General features: G+C 42.0%; 2 protein-coding genes across 8 annotated transcripts in view; one reads left to right on the top strand and one right to left on the bottom strand.

Moving 5' to 3' along the window:
* Ascc1 (activating signal cointegrator 1 complex subunit 1) overlaps window positions 1-12123 on the bottom strand; it is a 79644-nt gene extending 67521 nt beyond the window's left edge. The window contains exons 1-6 of one of the 6 annotated variants that reach the window (XM_051186766.1): window positions 12051-12123; window positions 10108-10249; window positions 8737-8836; window positions 7402-7419; window positions 4068-4165; window positions 2957-3135 (exon numbers count right to left, since the gene is read on the bottom strand). In XM_051186766.1, the coding sequence (XP_051042723.1) occupies window positions 2957-3135; window positions 4068-4165; window positions 7402-7419; window positions 8737-8836; window positions 10108-10216 (504 nt within the window). In that variant the 5' untranslated portion in view covers window positions 10217-10249; window positions 12051-12123. Of the gene's footprint in view, window positions 1-2956; window positions 3136-4067; window positions 4166-7401; window positions 7420-8736; window positions 8837-10107; window positions 10250-11134; window positions 11264-11292; window positions 11378-11426; window positions 11520-11888; window positions 11999-12050 lie in introns of those variants that run through there. The other 5 variants (XM_051186762.1, XM_051186761.1, XM_051186765.1 and 2 more) reach the window with 5 other exon arrangements.
* On the top strand, window positions 11758-26090 carry Anapc16 (anaphase promoting complex subunit 16). Of its 2 annotated transcripts, none has more exons than XM_051186778.1 (4): window positions 11758-11831; window positions 17607-17773; window positions 22551-22625; window positions 24745-26090. In XM_051186778.1, exons 2-4 carry the CDS (start codon window positions 17632-17634, stop codon window positions 24858-24860), a joined length of 333 nt encoding a protein of 110 aa, XP_051042735.1. In that variant the 5' UTR covers window positions 11758-11831; window positions 17607-17631; the 3' UTR covers window positions 24861-26090. The 2 variants fall into 2 exon arrangements, with proteins under 2 accessions (XP_051042735.1, XP_051042734.1); XM_051186777.1 differs by lacking the exon at window positions 11758-11831 and adding an exon at window positions 12318-12364.
* Window positions 26091-27586: the final 1496 nt, after the last annotated feature.

Below are 27586 nucleotides of genomic sequence, written 5' to 3'. Positions count from 1 at the left end.
AACAGAGCTAGTTCCAGCCAGAAAGCTACAGCTGTTACACAGAGAAACCCTATCTTAAAAAAGAGCCTGGGAGTGGAAACACACACCTATAATTCAGCACTCAGAGGCTAAGGCAGGACACTTGAGGCTTCAAAACCAGCCTATGCTACACATGAGACCATCCAAAAAGACAAAATAGGGTACTGATGGAGCTGGAGAGAACTCAGAAGAGCACTAGCTGCTCTTCCAAAGGATCCAGGTTTGATTTGAAACATTCACAAGGCAGTTTACAACCCTCTGTAACCCCATTTCTAGGAGATTCAATGTTCTCTTGTGGCCTTTGCTGGCACCAGACTAGATTCACATATGGTGTACATACATACATGTAGACAAAATACCCATACACATAAAATAACATAAAATTTTAAATAAGTAAATAAAATGGACTAGGAGAGAAGGCTCAGTAGTTAAGAGAAGTTCTAGCCTTCAAAGACACCAGTATACACATGGTGCACATACATATTCTCTGTCTCACTCCTTTCTCTCTCCCTCTCTCCCTATTCCTTCCCCTCTCCCTCTCTCGCACACACACCCAATAAATAAAACTTTTTGTTTGTTTGCTTGCTTGAGACAGGATTTCTCTGTGTATCTTTGGCTGTCCTAGAACTCACTCTATAGACCAGGCTGGCCTCGAACTCATAGAGATCCACCTGCTTCTGCCTCCCAAGTGCTGGGATTAAAGGTACATGCCACCCCTGCCTAGACAAATAAAATTTTAAAAATAACATAAAACAATATATAGGCAGCAGAAACAAAGGGACAGGGAGAAAAAGAGGAAAGGTGGGAAGGTAGGGAGAGAGGGAGGGAGGGAGGAGGGAAAAAAAGCAAGACAAAACCATACAAAATCTGAAAGAAGGCATAGCTATGTACATAAAAAGGTGTTAGTTATAACATCAGAAGATCTACAATACAGAAAATTATAACTAGACCATCAAAATAAAATATATTTATTCCACAAAAAATTACTGGTAAGAGAATATTGAAATATTGAAAGAAAATATTTGCAAACCATACATTCTTGAAAGGACTAGCATCAGGTTGAAAACAAGCGTGTGTGTGTGTGTGTGTGTGTGTGTGTGTGTGTGTGTGTGTGTGATGAGATATGGGTGTGTGGGTGGGTGTGAGGTAAGGGATATGTGTGAATGCCACAACACTCATGTAGAGGTGAAAAGACAACTTTGTGAACTCAGTTTCCTCCACCCAAATTACATGGGTTCCAAGAACCGAACCGAGGTTGTCGGGCTTGCACAGCAAACACTTACCCACTGAGCCACCTCACCAACACTGGTAATATTTTTGTAAAGTTAAACATATGCCTACAACACATACTAGAAATCTCACTCCTGGGTATTTACTGTAAGGAAATGAAAGTTTATGTTTATATAAAAACATCTGCACAATTGTTCACAGCAATTTTATTCATAAATACCAGAAATTAGAAAAGTCCAAATGATGTCCAGTAACAGATTAATAAGCAAAACTGTAGTGTACCCATGAAGTAGAACCCAACTCAGGAAGAATGAGGAGTGGACTACATTACTGTAAATGAAAGAGGCCTGTGTCGACAGCCTATCAGTATGATTCCATGACTATAATGGTCTCAGGAAGACAACAATGAATACCACTAGGATGGGAAACACAGCTTTGCAAGGGCTGCCTGTGGCATGAGCCTGCTCTAGATTTGAACAGTGATGACAGTCACTGAAATCTATGCATCTATTAGAATCTATACAAATTAGAATCCAAAGCTACTTTCACTGTAAGATAATTCTCAATATAATTTTAATTTTTAATCCTTCCACCCGGGAAAACTAAGTAGAGACTTTTTTAAACTTCAAACTTTTAAGTAGACCATTTGCATTGAAAAAGCTCTCAAGAACAAAAGAAAAAAGAAAAAACTATGCACTTGGGAGGCAGGGGCAGGCAGATCTCTGTGAGTTCCAGGCCAGCCTGGTCTACAAATCGATTTCCAAGACAGCCAAAGCTATTACACAGAAAAGCCCTGATTGAAAAACAAAAACAAACAGTCAAAAACAAAACAAAACATCTCTCAAGGCTCAGAAAACAGAGAGGAGGAGGGGTCAAAGGGCTAAAAGTCCAGGGGTGAAAAGATGGCTCAGCAATTAAAAGCACTGGCTGCTCTTGCAGAAGACTCAGGTTCAGTTCCAAGCATCCACATGGTGGCTAATGATCTCTAATAACTCCAGTTCCAGGAGATCTATCCTTCTCTTCTGGCAAAACACTCATACACATAGAATTAAAAATAGATAAATCTTTAAAGAGACAAGGTTCAGAGGCAAACAGCATCTCTGTTCGTAAATATTACAGTCCTTAGCTTACAGCAGATATGGCTGCCTGCAAAAGACCTGCACAAGGTCAAAGCAGGAAACATTCCAGCAGAGAGGGAGCTGAGGGGTACTGACTGTTGATGGTCACCAGGGAATGGTCAGTGGCTCCATTCCTATTCTCTCCCCCACTGTAGTGCATGCATGTGTGCCTGTGTTGATTTTGTTTTCCACTTGATACAGAGTCTTAGCCCAACCATGGAAGGCTGAGCTAGGTCCAAGAAAGAATAAGTGCATTATTGCCTGTTCCCTAGCCTCCTCCCAGGATCCTGGAGACAATCAGATGCAGCAGGGAGTCTAGTCAAGCAGGAACTCATATATTGCCCCATAGCAAGCATTTTTTAAGGCAAAAAAAAAAAAAAAAAAAAAAAAACCACAGGATGGGAAAACAGCCAGCCAATGGTTTTAAAGGTCAACTTATCAAGCACCTAGGTGCCCTATGCCATTCATGCAGTGACCTCATCTGGTTCGATCTTGGCAACCAATCACCCTTTTTTGTAAACATCTCAGGACTCACCCTCCTAGCTTCCCCTTGGCACCATCTTTGACTGGCTCGCATGCCCTTCACTTACCGTGGAGCACTTCTCCAGCACTTCCTCCTGGAACTTCAAAAATCTTTCCTGAACTTCAACTTCATTGAGGAAAAAGGCCAGGAAGTGAGTGAAGGGTTGCTTCCTTCTAAAGGTGTCCAGAAGGACATCAATCCGTGTTCGGGCTGAAATTACACCATTTCGATGCTGACCAGCGATCACTGCAAACAAAGGAAGAAAAACATTAACAGGCTCAAGGACCCACAAATGCTTGACAGGTAGACTCCATCTGACACTATTATATCCAGGGATCTGAAAGGGATCATGGGTATAGCAAACAGCACCAAGGTGAAGAAAACCACTGGTGAATTTGATGTAAACAGAATAAATCTGAAAATAAAGTATTTGGGGTTGGGGAGGTGGCTTGATCAGTAAAGTGATTGCAGCACAAGCATTGAGACATGAGTTTGAATCCCTAGAACCCAAATAAAACTTGGGTGTGGAGAATATTTGTAACTCCAGGGCTTGGGAAGTGGAGATAGAAAGATCCTGGGGCTTGCTACCCAATCAGTCTAGCCAAATCAGTAAGTTCCATGTTCAGTGAGAGACCCTATCTCTAAAATAAACAAACATAAAAATTTAAGACAGAGACCAACTGAGAAAGAAAGACATTTAATATCAACCTCTGGCTTCCACATGCCCAGAAGCATGCATACCCACAGGAACACATGAACAACACACACAAAGAACATGCATGTACCTCTCTTCCCCCGTCTCCCTCTCCTTCTCTCTCCCTGTTCCTTCCTCCCTCTCCCTCACTCTCTCTCAAGGTTTAAGGCCAGCCTAGGCTACGTAACACCATGTCTAAAAAGAGAAGGGATTGAGGAGTGATCAGTGAGATGGCTCAATGGATAAAGACACTGTTGTCAAGCCTAACAACCTAAGTTCAATCGCCAGAACCCACATACATGAAGGAGAGAACCAACTCCTGTAGATTGTCCTTTGACCTCCAAACGTGTCATGGCACTATGTACCCACACAGACACAGACATACACTAAATATAATTTAAAAATTTTGAAGGTTGGGTGTGTTTCTGCACACCTGTAATAAATAAATCAAAAGCAATTAGTGTAAACAATGTCTAAAGCTCACCAATTTCTCCTTCTTGTCCAGGTTTAGGAATGCTAATAGATGTTTTAGTCTCCATTTCTATTTTCTTCTTAGTATCCCCTCTCTTTCCAACTATGTGCCTATAATAAAAAAAAAAAAAAATACATGTTTAGGTTCCATATGGCCAGAGACACTACCTTATAGAAAACCATTTCAGTAAAGTGCAATATTAGTAGAGAAAAATATAAGTCACTAAGCTTTATAGAACATGTTCTCTTCACTCACAGACAAATGGTGCCATTATTGACTCAACGTGAAAACAGAAGACCCATGGCAGCAGGCAGGCAGGCAGGCAGGCAGGGCACTGTCAGCATTGGCTGAGTGCTCACATCTTATCTACAAACACCAGGCATAGAATAAGTGAGATGCCTGGTGTGGGATTGTAGTGAGGTAGTCCTTCTGTAGCACTGACCACGCCCATTGGGGGGTGGCTTCTGCCGCCTGGGGGCAAAACCCAGGTAAATCCCACTTCTGACACCAGATATTGCAGTAAATAAGGATCAGGATAAACAAATAGGCCGAATAGATGTTTAATCAGGGAGAAATAACTTACAACCTAGACAGATGAACACCAGGAAATTCAACCCGATCCTCTCCTGTCCGAGTCACGCCAGAAAGAGAGCGCCTTCCTGGCCCCCTCCGACCTCCTTCCTCAGGTCACCTCCGCCCATCGCTCCACCCCCCCAATGGGCGTGGTCAGTGCTACAGAAGGACTACCTCACTACATGGGATTTTATAATCTCAAAGCCCACCCTCATTGATACAGCTCCTCAAATACAATCACATCTCCTAATCCTTCCTAAATAGTCCATAGACTGGGAACCAGACATTCAAATATATGAGCCTCATTCAAAACACCAAAGGGTAAAGAGCTTTGAAAAGAGATCAGGAGTCACCATTTAGATAGTGTGTAGAGCACAAAAAGAGCCATGTTTTGGTGAAATCAGGAGGAGCATTCAGGAGGCTGAGGCAGGAAAATCACTAGTTCAAGACTAACCTGGGATAAACACAGAGAGAGAGAGAGAGAGAATAGAAAGAAAAAAGGAGAAATAGGAAGTAAGCATGTGACCCTGAATTAAGTACAGCACATACTCATGTTTTGTTTAAGAGATTTCAACACAGATATAATTTATATTATAATAATATATCATTGCTATACATATCATATTCTGTATGTGTTTGTGCATGTACAGGTTCTGAAATACTAACAATCTGATGACTCACAGCAATTGGACACAATTTTCAACTTCCCCTTAAAAATGGGACAAACCTATCACAACCTCTACACCATTCTCTCCCAGCTTTCATCTACCCCATTTCAGTCATTTACTACTAACTTGGTTATGTTCTTTGCCTGGGCCTCTAGTATAAATAATCCTGACAAGCCAAGGTTATCTTCTGGAATCCACAGTATTAGAAGTGCTAACATGAATGAGACTTCTATATCCCAGGAGAGATGTCTCAGAGTCTATAAAGCACTAAGAGACTATCACAGGATAGTAAAGTTAATGGAAAGACCTCCCTGTCATGAACATTATTTCTACTTCTACAATTTCAATTACACCCAATACTACAGGTAACTATTTCTAAAACTACTCTTTTAGAGAACCATTTGGGAACTGAACCTGAGACGTTATATATACTTTACTGCTTCAGCTAGCTTAGTCAACTGTCTCTACATGGAATAACAAAGACTAATATAGTAATAGGCCAGTTTGGTTTTCTGTTTGTTTTTGTTTTTTGTTTTTTGAACAATGAGATGTTCAGCTGGGGTTATATAGCTCAGTAGTAGAGCACTTATCCCACAATGTGCAAAGAGCCCCTGGGTTTATCCCAAGCACTGCAAAACCTTGATCCAAATAAGCCCATAGAAATTAAGTAAGCAATCTCTCAGTAGGCATGTGGCATACACCTGTAATCTCAGCAGATGGGAAACTGAAGCAGGCAGACTGCGAGTTCCAGTCCAGGGGAAGAAGAAAGATAAGAAAGAAAAGGGCGGGGGTTGGGGAGAATCTTCTCAGTGAATGTTATCTACTAATTAGGACTTAAGGGCCCAATACCTAATCTAATATTCATATGTTCATCAGGAACACAAGAACTTAAGAGTCTATGGGATGCAAAAGGCCATCATCAGAATTAGATATTCAAGGAATTTCAACACACCTCAGCAGTAGGACCTATGTACATTAAGACATGTTACAGTCATTTTGTTTTTCAGGAAGCTGAAGCATGTCATTTTAACATCATGACTCCTAGGAGAAAATATCATCAGAACCTAGGAAGAATGTGGTTGAGTCATCAGGGTTAACTTTGGTGTTCCATTTGGCTATGTTCAAGGAGAATTTTATCCACAGTAGGTATTTCAGAATGTTCTCCAGGATGAAACTATTAGAGTTCAAATGCATTTGATTCCCTATTTGTAGTTCTCCTCCCCAAGTAGACCGACCTCATCAAATATAAGAAGGAAAAAAGAAAGAAAAGAAAAGAAAAACAATAGCAAGAACTGATGGGACTTTTTAGACCAGATGATCTTCCCAGGCAAGCCCAAAAGAAATCAGTTAGCTTATTGTAGGGCCCTGCCATGGACTCCAGAGGCACTTTGAGCAAGCCTGAAGCTGTTGGCCGGAACTCCTTGCCCCAAAGCTTTTATTGGTACTCTTCCTGTTTTGCTAACACACACCTCATGGGGAGGAGCTAAGCCCAAAAATCCTGTTATTTTCCACTGTGCTGTAAGTCAGTATTTAAGCCCATTCCATCCCCTCAATAAACGGCAATCAGCATTCCAATAATGTCACTGAATGAATGACCCGCTGTCTTGTCTCTTACTTCAATCTCTAGGCTTTTGCCCAATTCGTGGAACAGATTGTAGCACGGGCGCTACAGCTTCTGAAAACATTCTATTAGTGGTTAAGGCACACAAGCACATGCTAAAGTGATCACAAAGTTCATAAAGCAATTCACAACAGTGATCCTTGAAAAAGCACAGCAGTCTTGATAGGCACTTAATGACCAGACAAACCCCTGCCTTCCAGAAGCTTCCCATCTGTGGAGGGGACAGCAAGCAGTACACAGGTGACTACCAACAGACTATGATAAACACTACAAACCACAAGCAGAGGCATTATAAAAACACACAGTAGGATAATCAGTGATAGGCAGGGATGGCTGGGATCAAAGCACACTTCTCTAGGAGGGAGAATATAACCAGGTAAGGAAGGGGAAAGACTGAGGCAAAGGGCACAGCACACACAACTCAAAGGCTGGAAAAAACCGCAGCACATGTGAGGAACTGAAAATACCAGGTAGATGTTCTAACCTTAAGGAAGAGAAAGACCTAAAGCAAAAAGAAAACAAACAAACAAAAAAAAAATGTAGAATCAGCTAAGGCATATTCACAATTTTAGCTATTGCTTTAATGAACCACAATTCCATCTCTAGTGGAACACCACTGACAGAGTTTTTAAAATGTATTATTAGTGTGTAAAGTGTGTATACATAAGTGTGTATGTGGGTACACCTGCCACAGCATACTACATGGAAGTCAGAGAAACTCTCAGTCTGCCCCCACCTTCCACCTCTACAAAGTTCCCAGGATGAAACTCAGGTTACCAGGCCTGCATGCTAAGTGCCTTTACCTGCTGAAACATCTCACAAGCCCCCACAGGTGGATTCTAAGCAAAAGTGCTAATCATTTCAAGCCTGGTGAGGTGATGCACATCTGTAATCTCACTCAGTAAATGGAAGGCTGAGGCAGACGGATCAAGAACTCAAGAGTTCCAAGTCAGCCTTAACTATAAAGCAAGACCATGTCTCAAAAAATAAAAAATAAAAAATTTAAAGGGGAGGTGGCGAGCTGGAGAGATGGTTCAGTGGATAAAAGCACTGACTGCTCTTCCAAAGGACCCCCCCCCCCCTTAAATTTCTAGCACTCACAGGGAGGCTAGTAACTCCAGTTCCGAGGAATACAGTGACCTCTTCTGGCCCTCACAAGTACTGCATACACATGGTGTCCAGACATATATGCAGGCAAAACAACTCACATGAAAACAAATCTCCAAAAAAAAAAGGTTTTTAAATCATTCCATTTTCTATGTGAAGAACAAAGAGAGTAGGAATGTGGAGAGACTGTTGAAACTATTTTAAGAAATCCACGGAGAGATGGAAGAAACACTTAGTGATTAAGAGTATTTGCTGCTCTTGCAGAGAACCCAGGTTTGGTTCCCAGTATGCACATCATGTGTCTCACAACTACCTGTTAAGTCCAGTTCCAGAGGATTCAACAAATTCCTCTATCCTCCTAGGACACCAGACACAGAGGTAGTGTACCTACATACAGATCAATAGTCACACAGTCATTAAATGAGGTTTTTTTTTTGTTTTGTTTTGTTTTAAAGAAAGAGATAACAGTAAAGACAAAGGTAATCAGTAGAGTCAAAGGACATTTAAAAGTGAAAGTCAACAGGATGTGGCAATGAACACAGGATGATTACATTAATCTGTAATTAGTCTTTTGACATTTCAGGACACAAAATACTAAACTCTTCTATCATTAGCAATCAAGCTTCACAGTAAGTGTGGAGGACTGAAGAGCTGGCTCCCTGCTGGGTCTCCAGGAAATACTATCCCATGAAGCTGAGGGGAACTCACTTACTTGTAGAGCAGGCTAGGGGCACTGACAGTGGCCCGGAACCCTTGAGGGGTCTGCTCCACGTCATAGGCATCACAGGGCTCATCACAATATTCCATGGAGTCTGCAAAGAAACCGTAACATCTCTGAATGCTGCTGCTCAATGGAAAACAGTCTCCTCCCAGATGTCAATCACTCTCTAGGTTTAAGAAGGCAAGAACAGGTGCAAAGTGCAGCTTGCCTACTGCTGTAGTATCCCCTACCTCCTCCCACGCCACTGACCTCATCTGCTCATAGGAGAAATAAAAAATAAAAAGAACCTGGTGGTTATTTTATATCCTTCAATCTTGGGAAAGCAATATATACATACCAATATTTAGCTATTTTCTCTTAGAAAATTGAGATGCCTAAACATGTTTTACTATTAGTCTATTGAGATAAAGTTCACACAATATGAACTCACCCTTTTAAAGTCTAGAAGTCACTTCTTAGTATTAGGGCACAGAATTACTTCAATGAATTATTAATAAATAAGAATGATACTAGGGCGATTTGTTCCTTAAAACCTCAACACAAGATGCCAGGCAGAGTGACATACGCCTAGAGGAGTTCCAACATATGGGAGGCTGAGGCAGGAAGAGTACTAGCCTGAACACACACACAAAGAAAAAAATAAAAAATAGGTGTCCAGGGCTCAAGGTTGCCAACATAAGAATCACAGGGAAAAGTGACCCCCAAAGTTAAGATCCACTGGAAATCCTTAGGAAACAAAAAGGAAAGCTGCAAAGAATCTGAAAGTCCCTGTTTATGGGATAAACCTAACCACATGGTCATTACCCTGAAAATATTTATAACCCACCTCAACTATTTATTTTGTCATCTACAAAATTACCATATGTTAAAATAAATTTAGTTGTTTCTCTGGAGCTGTCAATGCAAAGGAAGGAAGGAAGAAAAAATACCACAGTAGCAACAGTTAATATTACCTGACACTGAATAGAATACCTTACATGTTTATTTCAATAACTCATATTCAGGCATGATGGTGCATACCTTTAATCCCAGCACTCATGAGGCAGAGACTGGCTAATCTCTAGTAGTTCAAGGCCAGCATGGTTTACACAGTGAGTTGCAGGATAGGCAGAGCTACATAATAGAGAGAATGTGTCAAAAAAAAACAAAAAGTACTGAGCTGTAGTAGTGCACACCTTTCATCTCAGCACTCAGGAGTCAGAGAGAGGTGGATCTCTCAGTCTACACAGTGAGTTCCAGGACAACCAATAATGCCTCCTTTAATAACAGCTTTGTCAGGGCAACTAAAGAGCAAGAAACAAAGGACTGCCCCTATGGTACAAAGAACATCTTCTCATCTGACCTAAGAGCAACTAGGATTACCTTGATAGAAACCCTCATCTTCTTCATGTGGATAATTTTTTTCCTGAATAGGATTCTTTCTATAATTCCGTCCATCAATTGTTACAAGCTGTGGGCGTAGAACATCCATGACACTTTCTCCAAATGATATTCTAGTAAAGTCCTGAAAAATAAATCATTCTTTTACCTTTTTTTTTTTTTTTTTTTTTTTTTTTTTTTTTAGAAATAAAAACTTAGGTCAGTAAGATGGCTCAACAGGTAATGGCACTTATTGCCAGGGCTGATGACCCACATGGTAGGAGAAAACTGACTCCTACCGGTTGTCCTCTGAATGACACAAACAGCCAGGAAGCATACAAACAGACAAAATAAATACATGTAAGAAAAAAATTAGATAAAAAAAAAAAATCTTCCATTGTGTGAACCATTACGTAGGCCCAAATGGATATAACTGTGTTCAAAGCACAACCTAAACAAAAATAGTGTCACTTTTCACTGGCCTGCCATTGTATGTAAACTCTTAAAAGGCAAAGAATGCATTTTTCACCATTCTATTACATACACCTCCTGATTCACTCTAGACAGCAATTTGTAATCTATTTATCAGCCCTCCAATAAGAGGCATTAGTAGTATACAGCCTGCCAGTGACTTTGAGAGAATATAGGTATCTGATTACTTTAACTTAAAGGGAGTGCGGTCTTGATATTTTCCTAACCATGGGAAAAGTGCTTCGTTCTTTCCATCCAATATAATAATACAATACAATGAGGAATCATTCATACAATATCCAAGGAAGAGTTCTAAATACTTTTAACGGTACTAGAAATACACACCTAACAATTAGATCTAATTTGCCTCTCAAAGTACTAAAATATGACTTAACATAATTCTTAGACCTACACATCAGTGAGAAGGAACAGTTTCTGGAGATCACTGCCCAACAAACTGCATCACATAGTTATGAAACAAAGGCTCCTTATGAACTAGCGGTGGCAAAGTCCAACCCATGTTCCCATCACAGATGGCTGGGTCTTTAAACCCATGTACTTAAAAGTGCCAAAGAAAACATAACAATGCCTTCTGTATAAATGCGTGGTCCAACCCTGTGCCAAAGCACTAATCGGCAGCCGCATGCACAGAACCAAGGACAGGGTTTATGTTTTGGACAACAGAGAAAGTCAACGTTGACGAGAGGATGCAATTACCAACAATGTTACTGGTGTGCTACTCCTTTAGCATCCCCTCCCCACTTCAAAAGACAAGCTCTGTACAACAGTAACATTTATAAGGTAAAGTTTGGGCCCTGTGCGCGAGGTGGCTGTGATGCACACGCAACTACCTTTCCTGGGCAGTTCCAGGCAGACCGCGCACAAGGACGGAAACCAACTCGCCCTGTGTCATGGAGGTTAGGAGAAGTGTAATTATCGTGGGAGAAGTTTAAGTCCTAAACCATAAAAGTAAACAAAGAACCCCTATGCCGAGGGCAGGAACCAGAAAGCACTCCAACAGCGAGATAACCAAGCCTGCGCGGAAGGTGACGGGATGGGAGCGACCCGGAAGTATTCCCTGGAAGCTCGCTCTCATTCAGCTTCGGCCACTCCCTCGCCACGCATGCGCGGGCGCACGCCGCCATAAAACTCCCACAGCCCGGGCGGGCACGCGCACGCGTCTACGTCGTAGTGAACGAAGCCGCATTGCTTGTCCAGGGGGCGGGGCTGCCAGGCGAAGTGCACAAACTACATAGGTAAGTAGCCAAGGCTTCCCGAACCTTCGGTGGGGAGTTGACCCCCTACGATCCTACCTGCCAGGACTAACAGGGTGAAAAGAGACCCTGGAGACTGCCGCACCGGGCGTGTGCAAAGGCGATTTCTTCAAACTGAGCATGCGCGCAGAGGGTTGGCGCCTGCGCAGTGGGACAGCCGCAAGCCTTCGCTTCCTACCGAATTGCTGGGTGGGAACGTACCTTGGGTGGAGTTAGCGAAGCCAGGATGAGTGTGCTGACTCCTCCCCGACCCGGCCTGGATCTTCATTCCACCCAGAGAGTTGCTGAATCCGTTTGATTTGGATGGGGACCCATCTGCTTAGGTGGAACACACTGGAATGATTTGTTGGTAGAACCCAACGGTTGTCATAATTAGCCCTTGTACTGGATCCGAATGGACTTAAACATCTGGTTTATTCTGAGATTTAATTTTAAGACGGATCTCTCTGTATTGTTTTTAAGAAAATAAGCAGAAAGTAATTTATGAGTGCAAGGTCATCTTTGTCGTACACAAAGTAAGTATTTAACCAAGCCATATTGCGTCCCACAAATATCATTACTTTTTCTAGGAGCATTTCCGCTGTCAGCAGCCCTCCAGGATACTCAATCGTCAGCATTCAGCAAAATTTTACTGAGTGCCTCTCATGGGCCTGGGACTAGCAGCCTCCTGAGAGGCAAAGTTGTACACTCCACTCAATGAAAAAAAAAAAAAAAAACAAAACAGGATGGACCTGCCTTCATGACTCCAATCATCTCTGTCCCTGCAGTCACTACTGAACTGCCAGCTCTTGTTCTATTATTTATAAATCATTCATTCATCCTGGAAACATTGTGATAAGGGTTTTTGCTTTGTTTTGGTTTGCTTTTTTATACCTCAAGGATACAAAGGTGATTTGTGTTCTGCTTTCCAACCTGACAGGACTGTTTTCACAGCCTCGAACATAGTAAGCAGATGTTCTACCCCTGAACTATAATATCTCCAGACCCAAGATCACAAGATTTATTTATTTATTTATTTATTTTTGAGATAGGGTTTCTCTGTATTGCTTTGGAGCCTTTCCTGGAACTATCTCTGTAGACCAGGCTGGCCTCAAACTCACAAAGATATGCCCACCTCTGCCTCCTGAGTGCTGGGATTAAAGGCATTCGCCACCAACACCCCGAGACAGGCTAGATTTTTACATTTGTGAGTGTCCATGTATGTGAAGGCTTGAGGTCTTCCTCCATATCTTGCATAGCTTCCCTGAACCCTGAATGTATCCATTGCTGCTAATCTAGCTAAGCAACTTGCTATTGGAAATAGCAAGTGTGTGTGTGTGTGTGTGTGTGTGTGTTAGAGAGAGAGAGACCTGGAGGCCAGAAGAAGGCAGCAAGTGGATCGCCCACAGCTAGAGTTACAGGTGGATGTGAGCTACCAAACATGGGTACTGGAAACCTAACTCCAGTCCTCTGCAAGAACTGTGAATACTCTTAGTAACCTCTGAGCCAACTCTTTAACCCCCATAGTCAGTCCTTTCACTGTGCTAGCTTGCCCTCATCAACAAGCCATTGCTCCAAAAATTAGATGACCTTTAGGAAGTCAGTGTGGTACCAGTGAACTGTGCTCTATGGACATACTTAAATGAATTACACTAAGAGTTACACTAATCACTTAGCTAACCCCTATGCTCAGCATTTACAACCTAGGGTTTATTGTTAGCTTTACTCCTATTTACCCCTTAGTGCATTCAAAACTAGAAACTAAAGGTGTAGCTCAGGGTGAACATGTGGAGCTTTCACAGGCCCTGTCTTTAGAACCAGACATTTATTTATTTACAGGTGTGTCTCTGCATCTCAGCAGAAAATGGCTTGTTTAAAGTTAACCTTGTGCTGGTTTCGAGCTGTTTTTCCACCCCTACTGTTTTGTATGTGGAGCTATAGTAGTTCTGAGAACTGGGAAGAAAATGGGATGAAAGGAAGTTCCTTTGATGATCTTCAGTTTCAGAGTCACTGTGGCAAGCCTTTGAAGCTAGCTGGCTGCCACTTGGGTGCTCTATGTATGGGCAATGAGCAGCTAATCTCAAAATACAAAATACAAAGCATTAGCAACTAAATAGAACATTATCAGGGTGGAAGTTGGAAAAACAGTTTAAAATCTCAATTGAGAAAAATAAACAGTTCTCAGGGGCTTCTGCTCTGAATGGGGTTGGGGGGAGTAAAGCCAGAGCTGCTCTCTGGGGACTCTTCCTGAGTGGTCTGACTATATGCTTCATTTGAATCCCACCAGGAATCTGCTTAGAGATTTGGACCTAAGGAACATGGAAAACTTCACCAGGCTATCTTTTGAGCCAGTGTGATGCAGAGGAGCAGTTATAATTCCCTGATGGGTACAAGTACAATTCAGAAAGTAACCTAAGAGCAAAATAAAGAGTATTGTTAATGAGCTTGGCATGGTGACCACGCCTTTGATACCAGCACTGAGACACAATGGGGACTCTGAGTTTGAGGCCAGAGTAGACTACATAGCAAGTTCTAGGACAGCTAGGGTTACACGGTGAGAGCCTGTTTCAAAAAAAAAAAAAAGGAAAGTTAAAAAAAAATCATTAATGACTTTGCATTTCTAATAGTCTAATGATAGCAATAGCCTTACTATTTATTATTCCATGTCAGTGTGCATTAGGGCAACCTATGAATGGACATATGGAACTAGAAACCAAGCTCTGCTTCTCTGACAACCATGTGTCACTACTGTATATATAGTTAAGAAACAGCAGCCACTATCTCAGACATTAATTACCAATTTTCTTAGAAGGAAACCAGATGCTCTGGACATAAAGGATTTACAGGGACATAACATTCTCAACTTCTTAAACATTGTCGATTGAAACTAGAGCCTTAAGTGCTGGAAGCTTTGCTCCATCACTGAGCTATATGCCCTCGATGTTTTATACTAAGTATGTCAGAACTAGGGGCCAGGAAACTTGACTGAAAACTATTCAGCAAAATTCTATCTGCCCATAACAGAGGGGATCTGTTTTTGTTGGGTTTGTTTGTTTGTTTGTTTTCCTGTTTGTTGGTTTTTTGTTGTTTTGTTTTATTATTTGTTTGGTTTTTTGGTTTTGGTTTGGTTTGAATTAGATTAGGTTTTGTTTGATGTTTTGAGGGATCCCATGTATCCCAGATTGGCCTTGAACTTACTATATAGAACTAAAGATGAACATGAGCATCTGCTTCTCCTACCTCTGCCTCCCAGGTGCTAGAATTTTAGTTTTATACCACCATGCCTTGTTTATATGGTGCTAGAAATTGAGCCCAGGGTTTTCTGCATACTAGGCAAGCACTCTACTAACTGAACAACATCCCCAGCCCTGGAAAATTCATGTTAAAGGTCTTTTAAAAAATATATATATATATATTATATATACAATGTTCTTCCTGCATGTATGCCTAGAGGCCAGAAGAGGGCACCAGATCTCATTACAAATGGTTTTGAGCCACCATGTAGTTGCTGGGAATTGAAATCAAGACCTCTGAAGAGTAGCCAGTGCTCCTAACCACTGACCCATCTCTCCAGGCCAGACATGGTGGCACATGGTTGTGATCCCACTGCTTGGGAAGTTGACAAAGTGGCATTACCATGAATTTTATTCAGGTCAGGCCAAGCTACATCGTTAATTCTAGGCCAACAGATTAAGACCTTCTCTACAAATAAATAAATAGCCTTTTAAAAAAAAATGTTAAAGCCTATGCAGTGTAAAAATTAGCCATTGCCTGTTGTTATTGAAACAGACTCCTGGCAGTATAGTCTGGGCTATCCAATCTCCTGCCTCAGCCTCCTGAGTATCTAGAACATTCCATACTGGTGCACACCATGTAAAGTCATTTGTCCACTTAAATCCACTATCCAATGAGAGACCACGAGCCACATAGTTTTATTGAAATTTTATTTGCATTTCAAAGTAGACATAGAGCTATTCAGTTATATTAATAACCACAATGTGAGTCTCATGGCTAGTATTGGACAGAACTAGAATATCTGAACATTTCCATGGTGACAAAGTTCTAGATGGCATAAACATGGTAGTAACTATTTTAAAATTATACACTAGTTTTAAAAGAGCTTTTTGGTTCCATTTAAAAAAAAAAGACAACCATCTGTAGATCACAGATCTACACAGCACAGATGGTGGGTCAAGCAAGGCTGTGCATGGTGCAGATGCCTTTGCTAGGTTGCTGAGATGGGTGATAAACTAGGACCCTAATCTGGGTCCTAAGGCATTTGCCTCTATCTATTATTCCATGTTTATAATTCTTATTTAAAGAAACTATTTTTACCAAATCCCCCTTCTCACCACTGGTGAATTCAACTGGTTTGTGATTACTTTTTTCTAAAAAGTCCTGCATAGCAGAACTGACCCTCACAGCTAAGATGTTCAGTCTCAGACGTTTTCTTCAATGACTGATTGTGTCTATTCCAAGTGCTAATACCCTGCCTTGTGTGCCTGCTACAGCAGGTGGTGGTGTTGGCATTCTGATTAAACACTGTGCCTTAGGAGACTGGGAGTTAAAATGTACAGGTCCTTGTAATGACAAGTGAGGGAGTTGATTTTTAAAAAGAAATCTGTTTTATAAAAAGCCTGTTATAACAGTGCCTATTTATGATCTTAAATCTTAAAAAAAAAAATTAGCCAGGCAGTGGTGGCACACACCTAGGAGGCAGAGGCAGGTGGATCTCTAAGTTCGAGGACATTCTGGTCTACAGAACTTGCTCTAGGACAGCCAAAGCTACACAAACCCTGTCTCAAAAAACAAAACAACAAAAATATTTGGGGTGCGTGCGTGCATGCGTGCGTGCGTGCGTGCGTGTGTGTGTGTGTGTGTGTGTGTGTGTGTGTGTGTGTGTGTGGAGAGAGAGAGATACAAATAAAGTTTCATATGTTTCTGAAGCCATGTTCTTGTTCTGGAGTTTTGTGAGAAGTCATGTATTCAGTACTGGGGTTTGGATTTTCAGATATGACACAGGATTAAGCTGACAGATGCTCAATTCATACAGAGCCATGGTTTCTGAGATCAGTTCCTAAAATGTTTTGTTCCAGTTTTTGGTCGCCATCAAGTGTTAGATTTAGGCATTACATTTAGATGAAAAGGTTAACAATTTCTTAAAGTGCCAATGTGTATTTCCTAACTAATTTCCCTTCCTTGGGAACAGAACACAATGTTTTTCTGGACTCTTACTTGGAAAACTCGGTAAGTGAACTTGTTGGCTTAATGAGGATGCACCCAAGACAAACTGTCCTGTGGATCAGGGATCTTTATACTTGGGCCCATTTCTGCCGTGGCAGTGACATATCACCCTTCCTCACTCATAAATCAACCACACTCAATTCCAAATGCCACATGCCACAACTTCCTAATGAGGGGAAATGAGACTTTTTTTTTTTTTGGACAAAGTTTCTTTGTGTAAAAGCCCTGGCTGTCTTGGAACTTGCTTTGTAGATCAGGCTGGCCTCACACTGACAGAGATGCACCTGTCTCTGTCTCTGCCTTGAGTGCTGGGATTAAAAGTGTGCACCACCACACCCAGCTTGGCAAGCTATTCTTAGACATGTTTTTACTTCAAAACCTAAGTGACTTTATATAAATATATATAAAATATATAATATATATATATTAATCTATACACAGATAAAGGAGGAAAACTGACCCTACCGGTCTAGAATGAAATAGTGTCAACCTGGCTTTTATAAACCTTCCAGTTGCTGTTTTTTTCTCCTCTAGTGAAGAGAGAATTCTACTGGAAGGAATGGCCGCCTCCTCATCATCATCTTCAGCTGGCGGGGTCAGTGGGAGCTCTGTCACTGGATCTGGCTTCAGTGTGTCAGACCTGGCCCCGCCAAGGAAAGCTCTTTTCACCTACCCCAAAGGAGCCGGAGAGATGTTAGAAGGTGATGCCATGCCGCGTTTGCTGAGTGATTGTCTTCAGACCTTCAGTGCATGAGAAACGTAAAGCAGCTGGGTGGGAGGGCCAGCTAGACTTGTTTAAGCCGAAGGCCTTGAGTGAGCTGACCATGGTTGGCTCTGGAGCCAGGAACCCTCTTGATGTCCACTCCAGGTGTCCTTGTGGTGGCCCCTGTTTGATGTATTTTTTTAGTGAGTGTCTACAGATAGATTAGCCCCACCAGATGGGCCTGAAGAGGAGATAAAAGGTAATGAATTTACCTCTGTGAAGGTGACTCTTGTGATCCACTGCAGGACATACATCACTGTGTGACTGAATGATTTTTATAGCACTGGAGACAGATTTGCAGCCACCATCTTATCACACATTTGCAGACTGGCTGGCCAGAAATAGGTCACAGGCAGTGGTCACGAAACGGTGCTGGTGACTGGAATGTAAAAGGTTCATGCTAAGCTAGACTGGTATTCATTGTAGGTGCATTAAACTCACATGAGGCACTTAAAATGAACATGTGTTGTTTGGCAGGAGAATCTCTGAATTCTAGGCCAGCCTTGTCTACAGAATGAATTCCAGGCCAGCTAGGGCTGTACAATGAGACCCTTTTTCTTTTCAAAACAGAAACAAAGAGATAAAAAGCACGTTTCTGGGCTCACCCTAAAGATCCTGAATTAGACTAGGACGGGAATCTTTGTTTTTTGACCAATGTCCAGGACCAGTGTCAAAGAACCTGTTAAGGGCTCAAAATCACTTGAGTCAAGCATTTTTATGTTGAATTATAAAATGGTCTTATTTAAATCTTGCCTATTTGCGCCAACTATATTTGGGGGCTAGCTCTTTGGGGTTATCATTGTTCATTTATATAAGATAAAAACAGTTTTGGGTTAAACAGTGCCAAACACCATAATTGGTACTTTTTTTCTTGTATTGTTGGGGATTGAACTCAGTGGCCTCATGCACAGTAGGCAAGCACTCTTTGACCTAGCTGCATGCTTAGCAGGCGAGGATAAACAGAAGAACATTTGTGACAGAAAAGCAGGCATACTTAGCACCATAAGGCTCTGGGTAGATTGCATGTGGTTGGTAGTGAAGCAGCAGGCCATGTGTGGTCTGGATGGCAGTGTATCAGGCATGCTCACTTTTACCTTTTTGTTGTCTCCATTTATGCTAATACTGGCTAAGTCTAACTGGAAATAGAGGCTTTGTCTCCATATTTGGCATTAAAAGTAAATCACGACTTTAGCTCTCTGCAGCAGAGATGTGGTTAAGACTGTTTCCCACAGAACAAATGTTGAGTTGAAGCACTTAGGTTGCTTAATGAGCTCTATAGAGCTCTCAGTCCTTAACACCTGCTTCAAGAAAAAGTCATTTAAGTTCGTCTTATGCTGGTATTCTAACAGGGTTATATCTGGCTGTTTTCTTTATCTCATTGGAGAATTGATTGAGTTCTGTTGTAGAATGGATTTGTTACATTTAAATGCACAATGCACAGTTATAGCCCTCCTATACTCAGAGTCTCCCCAGGCATCTTGAAAACTGCTTATGCTTACAGACAAACTGGAAAAGAACTAGATTCACTAAATCAAGTATCTGACATATCATCTAATACCAAGAATTTAGAGAAGGGGCTGGTGAGCCATCTCACCAGGTAAAAGGTGCCTACCACCATAACTGACCACCTGCGTTTGATCCCTGGGTCTCATGGTAGAAGGAGGGGACTGACTCCCAAAAGTTGTCCTCCGACTACCCCACAACTTCTGATACATAAATAAATAGATAAATAAATAAATGTCAAATTTTTAAACATTGGAAAGACCATCATTACTGCTGGGGCTTAGTTCTGCTTCACCTCTTCTCCACCACCTCCCTACTCTTCACATGCTTCATCTCCATGGATACTGAAGCCAATAGGTGCTCAGGTCTCTTCCGTGAAATAGCACAGTCTTTGCATATAACTTGTGTATGTCCTTCCATGTAATACACCTAAATGTGAATTAACAGTGGTGTCAGATTTGAAAGTGACACTGTTATACAGTGAATATGCATGCATCAAACCATCTTCCTTCTTCATTGTTGTATTTGATTATTTTTGAGTCTTGTGTAGTTCAAGCTGACCTCTAACTCCTTAACTCCTTCTCCTTTTCTCTTCCTACCTCCCAAGCGCTGAGATTACAGACATATATCACTATGTCTGATTTATTATGTTTTGGGGACCAAAACCTAGGTAAAGTATCTGCTAGCCAAACACCTTACCACTGAGCTACGTGCCCAGCCCCCATTCTTCTTGCACCCATGTAATTAGAAGAGGAAAATGAAAACAAACCATGTTGATGGATTCAGGTAATCCCAGCTCAGGAGGCTGAGACAGGAGAGTGCCTGTGAGTTCAGTGATAGCCAGTGCTTCAGAGAAACTTCCATGCCAGGCTGGGCAAAGATTGGGACTTTCTAAAAAGAAAGGGAACATGGAGACAAGGTTGGGTGTGTGTCAGAATCCCAACAGGTTCAACTTGATGTTGCCTGTTCCCAAATCTAGGATAGTAAATCCAAATACCTGTAGTTAACCTCCCAAATCTAGGATAGTAAATCTAAGCACCTGTAGTTAACCTCCCGAATGAACTTTATGGTGCATCTCCTGACTGTTAACAGCAGGAAGCAAGCTTTAACCATCTCCTACCCTAGCTGAAATTGTTCTCACCCAGTTATTAGTGAGCAAATAAATGAGAGGCTACCTTCCAGCCCAGACTTAGCTGTATATTAGGACCTCACTGATTTATAAATCACCTGGGATTGTCTAATTTCCTACTGGGAAGTAATACCTTTTAAATGAATTCCCGTAGCACTGAATTTAATGGACTTGGTGATAGTGTTAGATTTAGGCCATTTACTGAACTTTTTTCACCCTGATGCACAGCTGCCCAGTATGTTTATCACAATTGTAAATAGAAGACAGCTCACCTCTAGCTGACTCCTCTCCTGAGAAATCCCAGCCTTTAGGTAGGTAGATGTTACATGTGATAGGATGTGGCTTAAGAAGCAGTGGACTTAATACAAAGCTACACGTGAGCAGGATGCAATCTCAGGCCTCAAGTATGGGACAGTGATACCCAGGCACCTTTTTGGAAGGTGAGTTTTGCTTTGTTTGTTTTGGTTTTTGGTTTGTTTGTTTTTGTTTTTTGGTTTGTTTTGTTTTTTGCTTTGGAGATAGGCCAGTGTAATAACTCATGCACTTTATTCTAGTGATTAAATGAAGGTGGGAGGCAGCATTTCCAGGAGCTTGATTCTTCAGCCCATAATTCCCACTTCCTGCAGTTCAGGATCAAACTATCTGGGAGGTCAGCTCTGCTTCTCTGTACTTTGCTATTTGCAAAGTGAACACTGAGTTGTAGTCGAGCCCTTTAAGAAGGATGCCAATATGTTGTTTACCTGCAAGAACGTAGTAAACTGCATCATTGCTGTAAGTCCACAGCAGCTCTCTTCCCTTGGTAGGGTCTGGGGTTATCCACTGCTCTCTGTTCTTATCTAGATACACTTCAGACTGTCATCAGCATGTCTAGATCTTTACACCAGTCAGAGGCAAGGGGTGCACTTGAGCAGCAGCCAATACACCTGTAGAGGCATTTGACCCCCAGCACACCTCAAGAAAGAAAGGTGAAAAGCCAGGGGTAGGAAAGAGACTTAAACTTACAGACTGTTCATCCTAAGAGTGCTCTCTCTCTCCCCCCCCCTCTCCCCCACCCCCCACCCCATTGATTTGAAGATAATATTAGCAGGAAGCCATTCTGGTTGTGTATTCACAGCATCCAGATAGAATCAGTAGCTGTACTTTTCCCTTTGATTATCAGGACTTGTAAAGAAAGGTTTGTGTGAAACTCAGCATGAAGCCAAGAATGTGTTGGTAGCTCCCTGTCACTTAATGCCAATGACACACCAATCCATGCCTGATGTGTGGGTGCTGGCATCTAGGAGTGTTAGTGTGAACTGCTACCTTGAAAGAGACAGCTGTATCCTCTCTTTACATTTGTTTGAGAACTTGGGTAATGAAATGCCTGCGGGGGGTGGGGGGGATTGCTACCCTTTAAAATGTGGAATTTTCCTATGTGAATTTTGTGTCTTTGGGGATATGTTTTGCCGGATCAACTTTGCACTGACTAGTGTCGGGTTTCCTAGTCACCCTCTGAGCATCATAACTGAGCTAACCACCTTCTTGTTGGGCAGATCTTGGCACCAGCCCACTGCTAGGTTCTGAACCATTCCCTTAGTCATTCAGATTACAGTGCTTGGGTCAGTTGAAAGATCAGGGTTACAATTGGTGTTTACAGAACAGAGTTTCCCAGCAGGGTTCTGTGATAGTCCTAGTGGTACAATTTGATATATTAAAAGCCAACAGCTGTTTTTCCCTTGGCTCTGTTTTTTAGAATAAGTGATTGGAGTTTTGTCATAAGTCATACAAGTACCACATAGCTGGGTGTGTCAGCTGCCTTGTTTGCCTGCTGTTGAGGTCAGGAGGGGGCCAGTGGTGACCAGGAAAGGCTAAGGTTTCTTGTTTTTGTTTTTGTAATACTATTTTTGAACTCTCAAACAAGTAGGACTATTTTAATATTCTAGGTATAGAAGAGGTAGCCTTTACAGACCTGTGTTCTAAAGGACCCCTTCACACCAGGAACAAACGCCTTAGACCTCAAATGTAGATGCAGGGGAAGAATAGACAGGCCCTCTTGCTTTTCCAGAAGCCATTAAAACTTCCGCCTGTGTCCTTTCTCTCGTAGATGGCTCTGAGAGGTTCCTCTGTGAGTCGGTGTTTAGCTATCAAGTAGCATCCACGCTTAAACAGGTGAAACACGGTAAGTGTGTGAGCTGATGCTATCCTGACTACAAATGTACATTTATGGAAAGCTGGGAGCACAAGTTCTGAAAGACCACTGTGCTATGACAAAAGCCCCAAACTGTTTAAGTGACTTTCTGAACTGAAGAACATTCTAAGATCTGTTCAGATTAAAAACCCCCTTGGAGGTTTGGAGTTGAAGTCCGTGGTTCAGTTCTCTCAGGAGCCGACGCTTCCCACTCCTCTGTTGCCTTTACCAACCCTTTATGAGATCTCATACTGCTTCCCTACATGTCCCACCCACTTCTAGTGTTTGTGCAGCATCTTCTGCCCTGTCTATGCCCTGCGCCCCTAGTGATATATACGAATCAGGGACCATTTCCCCTCCAGACCGTTTCTCCCAGGAGAAACCCCTGGGAGCATCTGAATGAATCCCTTGTGGCATGGAGAACAAGGATCTGTTTATACTGTGGTTTTGTTTCTAGGTGTCTCTTGATGTAGCTAGGGCTGGCTTCAAACTCTAGGTCCTTCTGCTTCAGCCTCTGAGTGCTGGGATTATATATAGACATAGCCACTAAGTCTAGCTCCATGTTTTAGAATCTAGCACATACTGAGAGTGTGAGATGGTGATTGTCTTTTTACAGAGCTGGGGCTCAAATGAGGAGCATGATACATGCTAGCCATGTGCTCCATCATGAGGCTCATCCCCAGCCTGTAATAACTGGGGTTTTTGTGGTTTTTTTTTGTTTGTTTGTTTGTAAATATTGTTGGTTCTTTCCCCAAGACAAGGTTCTCTGTATACCCCTGGCTCTCATTTTAAAGACCAGACTGACCTTGAACTCAGAGATCCACCTGCCTCTGCCTGCCAAGTGCTGGGATTAAAGGCATGCACCACCAACACACAGATGTATTTTTTTTTTCTTTTATTATTCTTACTATTTTTTTATTACTATTTTCTTACTCTAGAACTCACTGTATAGCCCAGGCTGGAATTCTGAGCAATCCTCCCTCCCAAGGCTAGACTTGAACTTCTTGCTTCTTGTTACCTTTAATCTTCTCTCTTCCACCCCCTCTTTCTGTGTGTGTGTGTGTGTGTGTGTGTGTGTGTGTGTGTGTGTGTGTGTCTGTCTATCTATCTACCTGTCTCCCCCTCCCCCATCTCTGTATCTCTGTGTTTATATCTGTCTGTCTTTCTCTTATATCTATGTTCTCTTTTCTTTTTAGAATGACAACGACAAGGAGAATTTATTAAGGAAATTGAGGGCAACTTACTTCCAAGTCCCTGTCCTGCTACAGGGAACTATTTCACTGTAGCAATAAAACCCGGCTTGCTTTTGGGTGAGGCTGGCAGGGAACATTTCAATACAGAGTTAAGCATAGATGTTTAGAGAGCAACCCTTAGGAAAAGGAGAGTACATGCCCAAGAGAGTCACCTGTATTTCCTAATAATTGCATTGAAAATTATTTTAACAATAAAAGTCTTTACAAACTTAGAGAAAGAACAGATTTGGTTACAGAGAGGGCTGAGCCTGAAGGGAGATAAAGGGATGATAGACTTTGATGAATTAACACAGCTGGAGGAAAAAGAAAAACCCTCAGATAATGGGCAAGAGAGATGGTGCAGCAATTAAGAGCACTAGCTGCTCTTCCAGAGGACCTGGGTTTCATTCCCAGGACCCACATGGTGGCTGGCAACCATCTATAACTATTCCAGGAGATTTGACACCCTTTCCTGGCTTCCTTAGACACACAGAGACACAAATAATAAAAAATAATGAAAATGATTAGATTCAGGAAGATACCCAAAGCCAACCTCTGACCACCATGTGCATGGCACACATGCACATATATGTATTATATGTATACACATGGAAGCTCATGCAGCTCTGTGGTAGAGCACTTGACCCTGGGTTCAGTCTCCACCATTGCAAGCAAAGGGGAGAAGTAAGGCAGATGAATGGAGAATGGTTGGGAATGTTCTTTGTCTTCAGACCTACAATAAAGTAAGATCCCACTATTAAATCTCAAGTGGAAAAGAAAGCCCGTCTACAGATTCTAGGCCAGGGGTCATATTGGTGGCTGGTGACAGTCTCACAGGAAATGCCCTGTTGTGTTCTGTCACTTCTGACTCTCTACAGATCAGCAAGTTGCTCGGATGGAAAAACTGGCTGGCTTGGTGGAAGAGCTGGAGGCTGATGAGTGGCGGTTTAAACCCATCGAGCAGCTGCTGGGGTTCACACCCTCTTCAGGTTGATGTCGCCTGCCTGCATGGTCACCCCTAGGGCATAGCCACCCAGATATTCACAACTGTACTATGAGCTGCATGTCTGAATTCCCATCCATTGTTGGCTCCTCTATTTCTATTAATAGGCCACAAATACTCATGTGAGGTGTCGCTAAAAAGTTTTCCACATTCTTGTTTTTAAAAGTATTGGGCAGAGCGCTTGGGAGGTAGAGGCAGGAGGATCTCTATTAGTTCAAGGCTAGCCTGATCTATATAGACTTCCAGGACAACCAGGGCTGTGTAGAGAGACCCTGTCTCAAAAAAAAAAAAAAAGTATTGGGGATCAAATTAAGGCAGTCCACTCAGAACCAGTAGGGTTGGGATTTTAGAGATGGTTATACGATTCTCCCAAGCCAATTATGGCATATATCCCATCATCCATAGAGCACCTGGAAGCTCTCACCAGCCAGACCCAATCACAGATGAGTGTGACTTTAGCTCAGGTGTTCTTTCCTACTCTATTCTTAGTAATTTAATATTATAGATTAATTTTCTCACCTCTTATGATATGCTAAATGGTGCTACCCTACCCCATCCATGCACTCCAAAATTGTTTTGTGAATGTTATAGCACTTGAAAAAATAAAGAAACTTAATTCCTTTTAGACCCAGAAGTCCTTATCCAGCTTACTGGGGACATGAGAGCAATTCTGAAGTGAATAAGTCCATAAACGAGTTCCAGAATGGCACACTTGTCCTTTCAAAGTTTTGAGGGATTTGAGACAGAGGAAGAGGTCAGATGGCTTTTTTGTTAGCCTCTATAAAGTCATTTCTCTTAAATACACAGTAGATTTGCTTTAGTTCCATGCTGTTTGCTCACACAAACTCACTGTCCTTCAGCAGGTGTGAGGATGGGTTATTTGCTGGTTCATCCATTTGTTTGGAACCTTGTCTCACTCTGTAACTAGGTTGGCCTCACATTCAAAGCAGCCCTCCTTCTTCAGCCTACTAAGTGTTAGGATTACCTTCCTCTCTTCACTAAGTTTTTACATGATGATAGAGAAAAATCTGGAAGACAAAGAGGTAGCTTTTGTGCCTCTTCATGGGACCCCACACTTGACAATTAGGCAGATTACTATTATGTTACATATTTGCCCTAGCCAGCATTTACCTTTCTGTTCATTAATTAATAACTTATTTCTGATCTACTTAGAGTTGCTTAATTATAAATAAATTTAATCCTAGTAGCAATTGGCCTTAATCTCAGGAGTTCAAAATATTTAACACACTCTCTGACAGGGAAGAGTTGACCTCCTTCACTTGGTAAAGTCTGAGTCCATGAAGATGAATTTCTCAGGGTCGTGTAGCTCAGGCAGAAGATAGTCTTGTAAGTTGGAGTGGATAGAAGCTGATGGATTATGAAGCCCACTGTTCTTGTCTGAAGCAGTCATTTCTTATCTCTTATGTGAAACTGCAGCACTGACTCTTAGCTGCCTTTACCCTCTGGTACTCCAACTTAATGCAGGGTATTTACTTGTTTAAGTAGGGCGTTTCTTAATATGACCCTGGACATTAAAGAGAAACCAGGCTTGGTAGCACATACTTGGGAGGAAGTGGGAGGATTAAGATTTCATGGCCATCCTGTGCTACATCAGACCTTTAGAGAGAAGCTAGAGGAGGTGGAGAATGGAAGAGAGAATACAGAGAGATGATGAGATATTGAACAGACCTAGGCTGAACCACAGGCTTCATTCATGAATGTTTTTGTGTGTGAATCATTCAGCTGTATCTCTAGCCCTGCCGACAGGACCCTGCCTACTTTCTGAAGGTGTATTTTGTCTCTGCACCTTTCTATTGGCCATTATCTCTCACCCACAGTTCTGCCATGCTTTGGTCTAGAAAAGGACTATCTGACTCATCTCGTGTAAACTTTCTGTGTGCTAGTCACTAGCAGGCCTTAGCTGCCCTTTCTTTGCATGCAAACTGTATAATCCCCTCCAACTCACACCATGAAGAACTTGAAGTCCAGAGTAAGCCAAACAGCTAAAATCCAGTCTTCCAGACCCTAAAGCTGAGACATTTTAAAACATGCTACTGTATCACAGTGACCTCAACTCTAAACCTTGTACAACAAAATATCTAGGGCTGGGAAGGTGGCTCAATCAATCAAGTGACAAGCACAAGGCCTGAGTGTCATCTCCAGAACCCATAGAATTCCGTGCATGGCAGCACATACTCATGACCTAGTACTAGGAAGGCAGAACTAGGAGTGTCTGTTAGGCTTGCTGGCAGTCAGTCTATTGGTGAGCTCCAAGCCAGTGAGAGACTTTCAAAGGATATGGTTGGCATTCCTGAGGATGATATAAATTTATCCTCTAGCCAACACACATGACTATATGTTCATGCAAACACAGACCAAGGGGGGAAGTCCTAAGAGCTTGTGCACTGCTAAATGAATTGTCCTTGCCCTGCCTTCTACCTCCAGGGCTTTAGAAGGACTCTCAAGCACAGTGGAGGCTTGTTTCCTTCTGGAGCTGGCAAGAGGTAACTACATGGTAGTCTGCATATACGAAGGTAACAAAACATAAATGGTAAGCCTAATTGCTGCTTTTATTTTAATATACTCAAAAGTTAACTGTTATGATTTGGTTTTTTGAGACAGAGCCTTGTGTTCCCAGGTTAATTGTGAGCTCATTTCTTATGTAACCAGGCTGGTTTTGGACTCCTGATTCTCTTCCTCCTACCTCCAAAGAAGAA

Source organism: Phodopus roborovskii, unplaced genomic scaffold (genome assembly GCF_943737965.1).
Source record: "Phodopus roborovskii unplaced genomic scaffold, PHOROB, whole genome shotgun sequence".
Classification (NCBI taxonomy): domain Eukaryota; kingdom Metazoa; phylum Chordata; class Mammalia; order Rodentia; family Cricetidae; genus Phodopus; species Phodopus roborovskii.
Note: the sequence above shows the minus strand (reverse complement) of the source record. Positions and strands in the feature narration are given on the sequence as shown.

What these genes read in the sequence shown, in the direction of transcription:
- Anapc16 (XM_051186777.1), top strand. Translation starts at nt 12,333, where the DNA reads ATGAGTGCAAGGTCATCTTTGTCGTACACAAA. An exon ending in AGCCGGAGAGATGTTAGAAG is followed by an intron (nt 17,774 to 22,550) that starts GTGATGCCATGC and finishes TTTCTCTCGTAG; the next exon opens with ATGGCTCTGAGAGGTTCCTC. An exon ending in GCTTAAACAGGTGAAACACG is followed by an intron (nt 22,626 to 24,744) that starts GTAAGTGTGTGA and finishes GACTCTCTACAG; the next exon opens with ATCAGCAAGTTGCTCGGATG.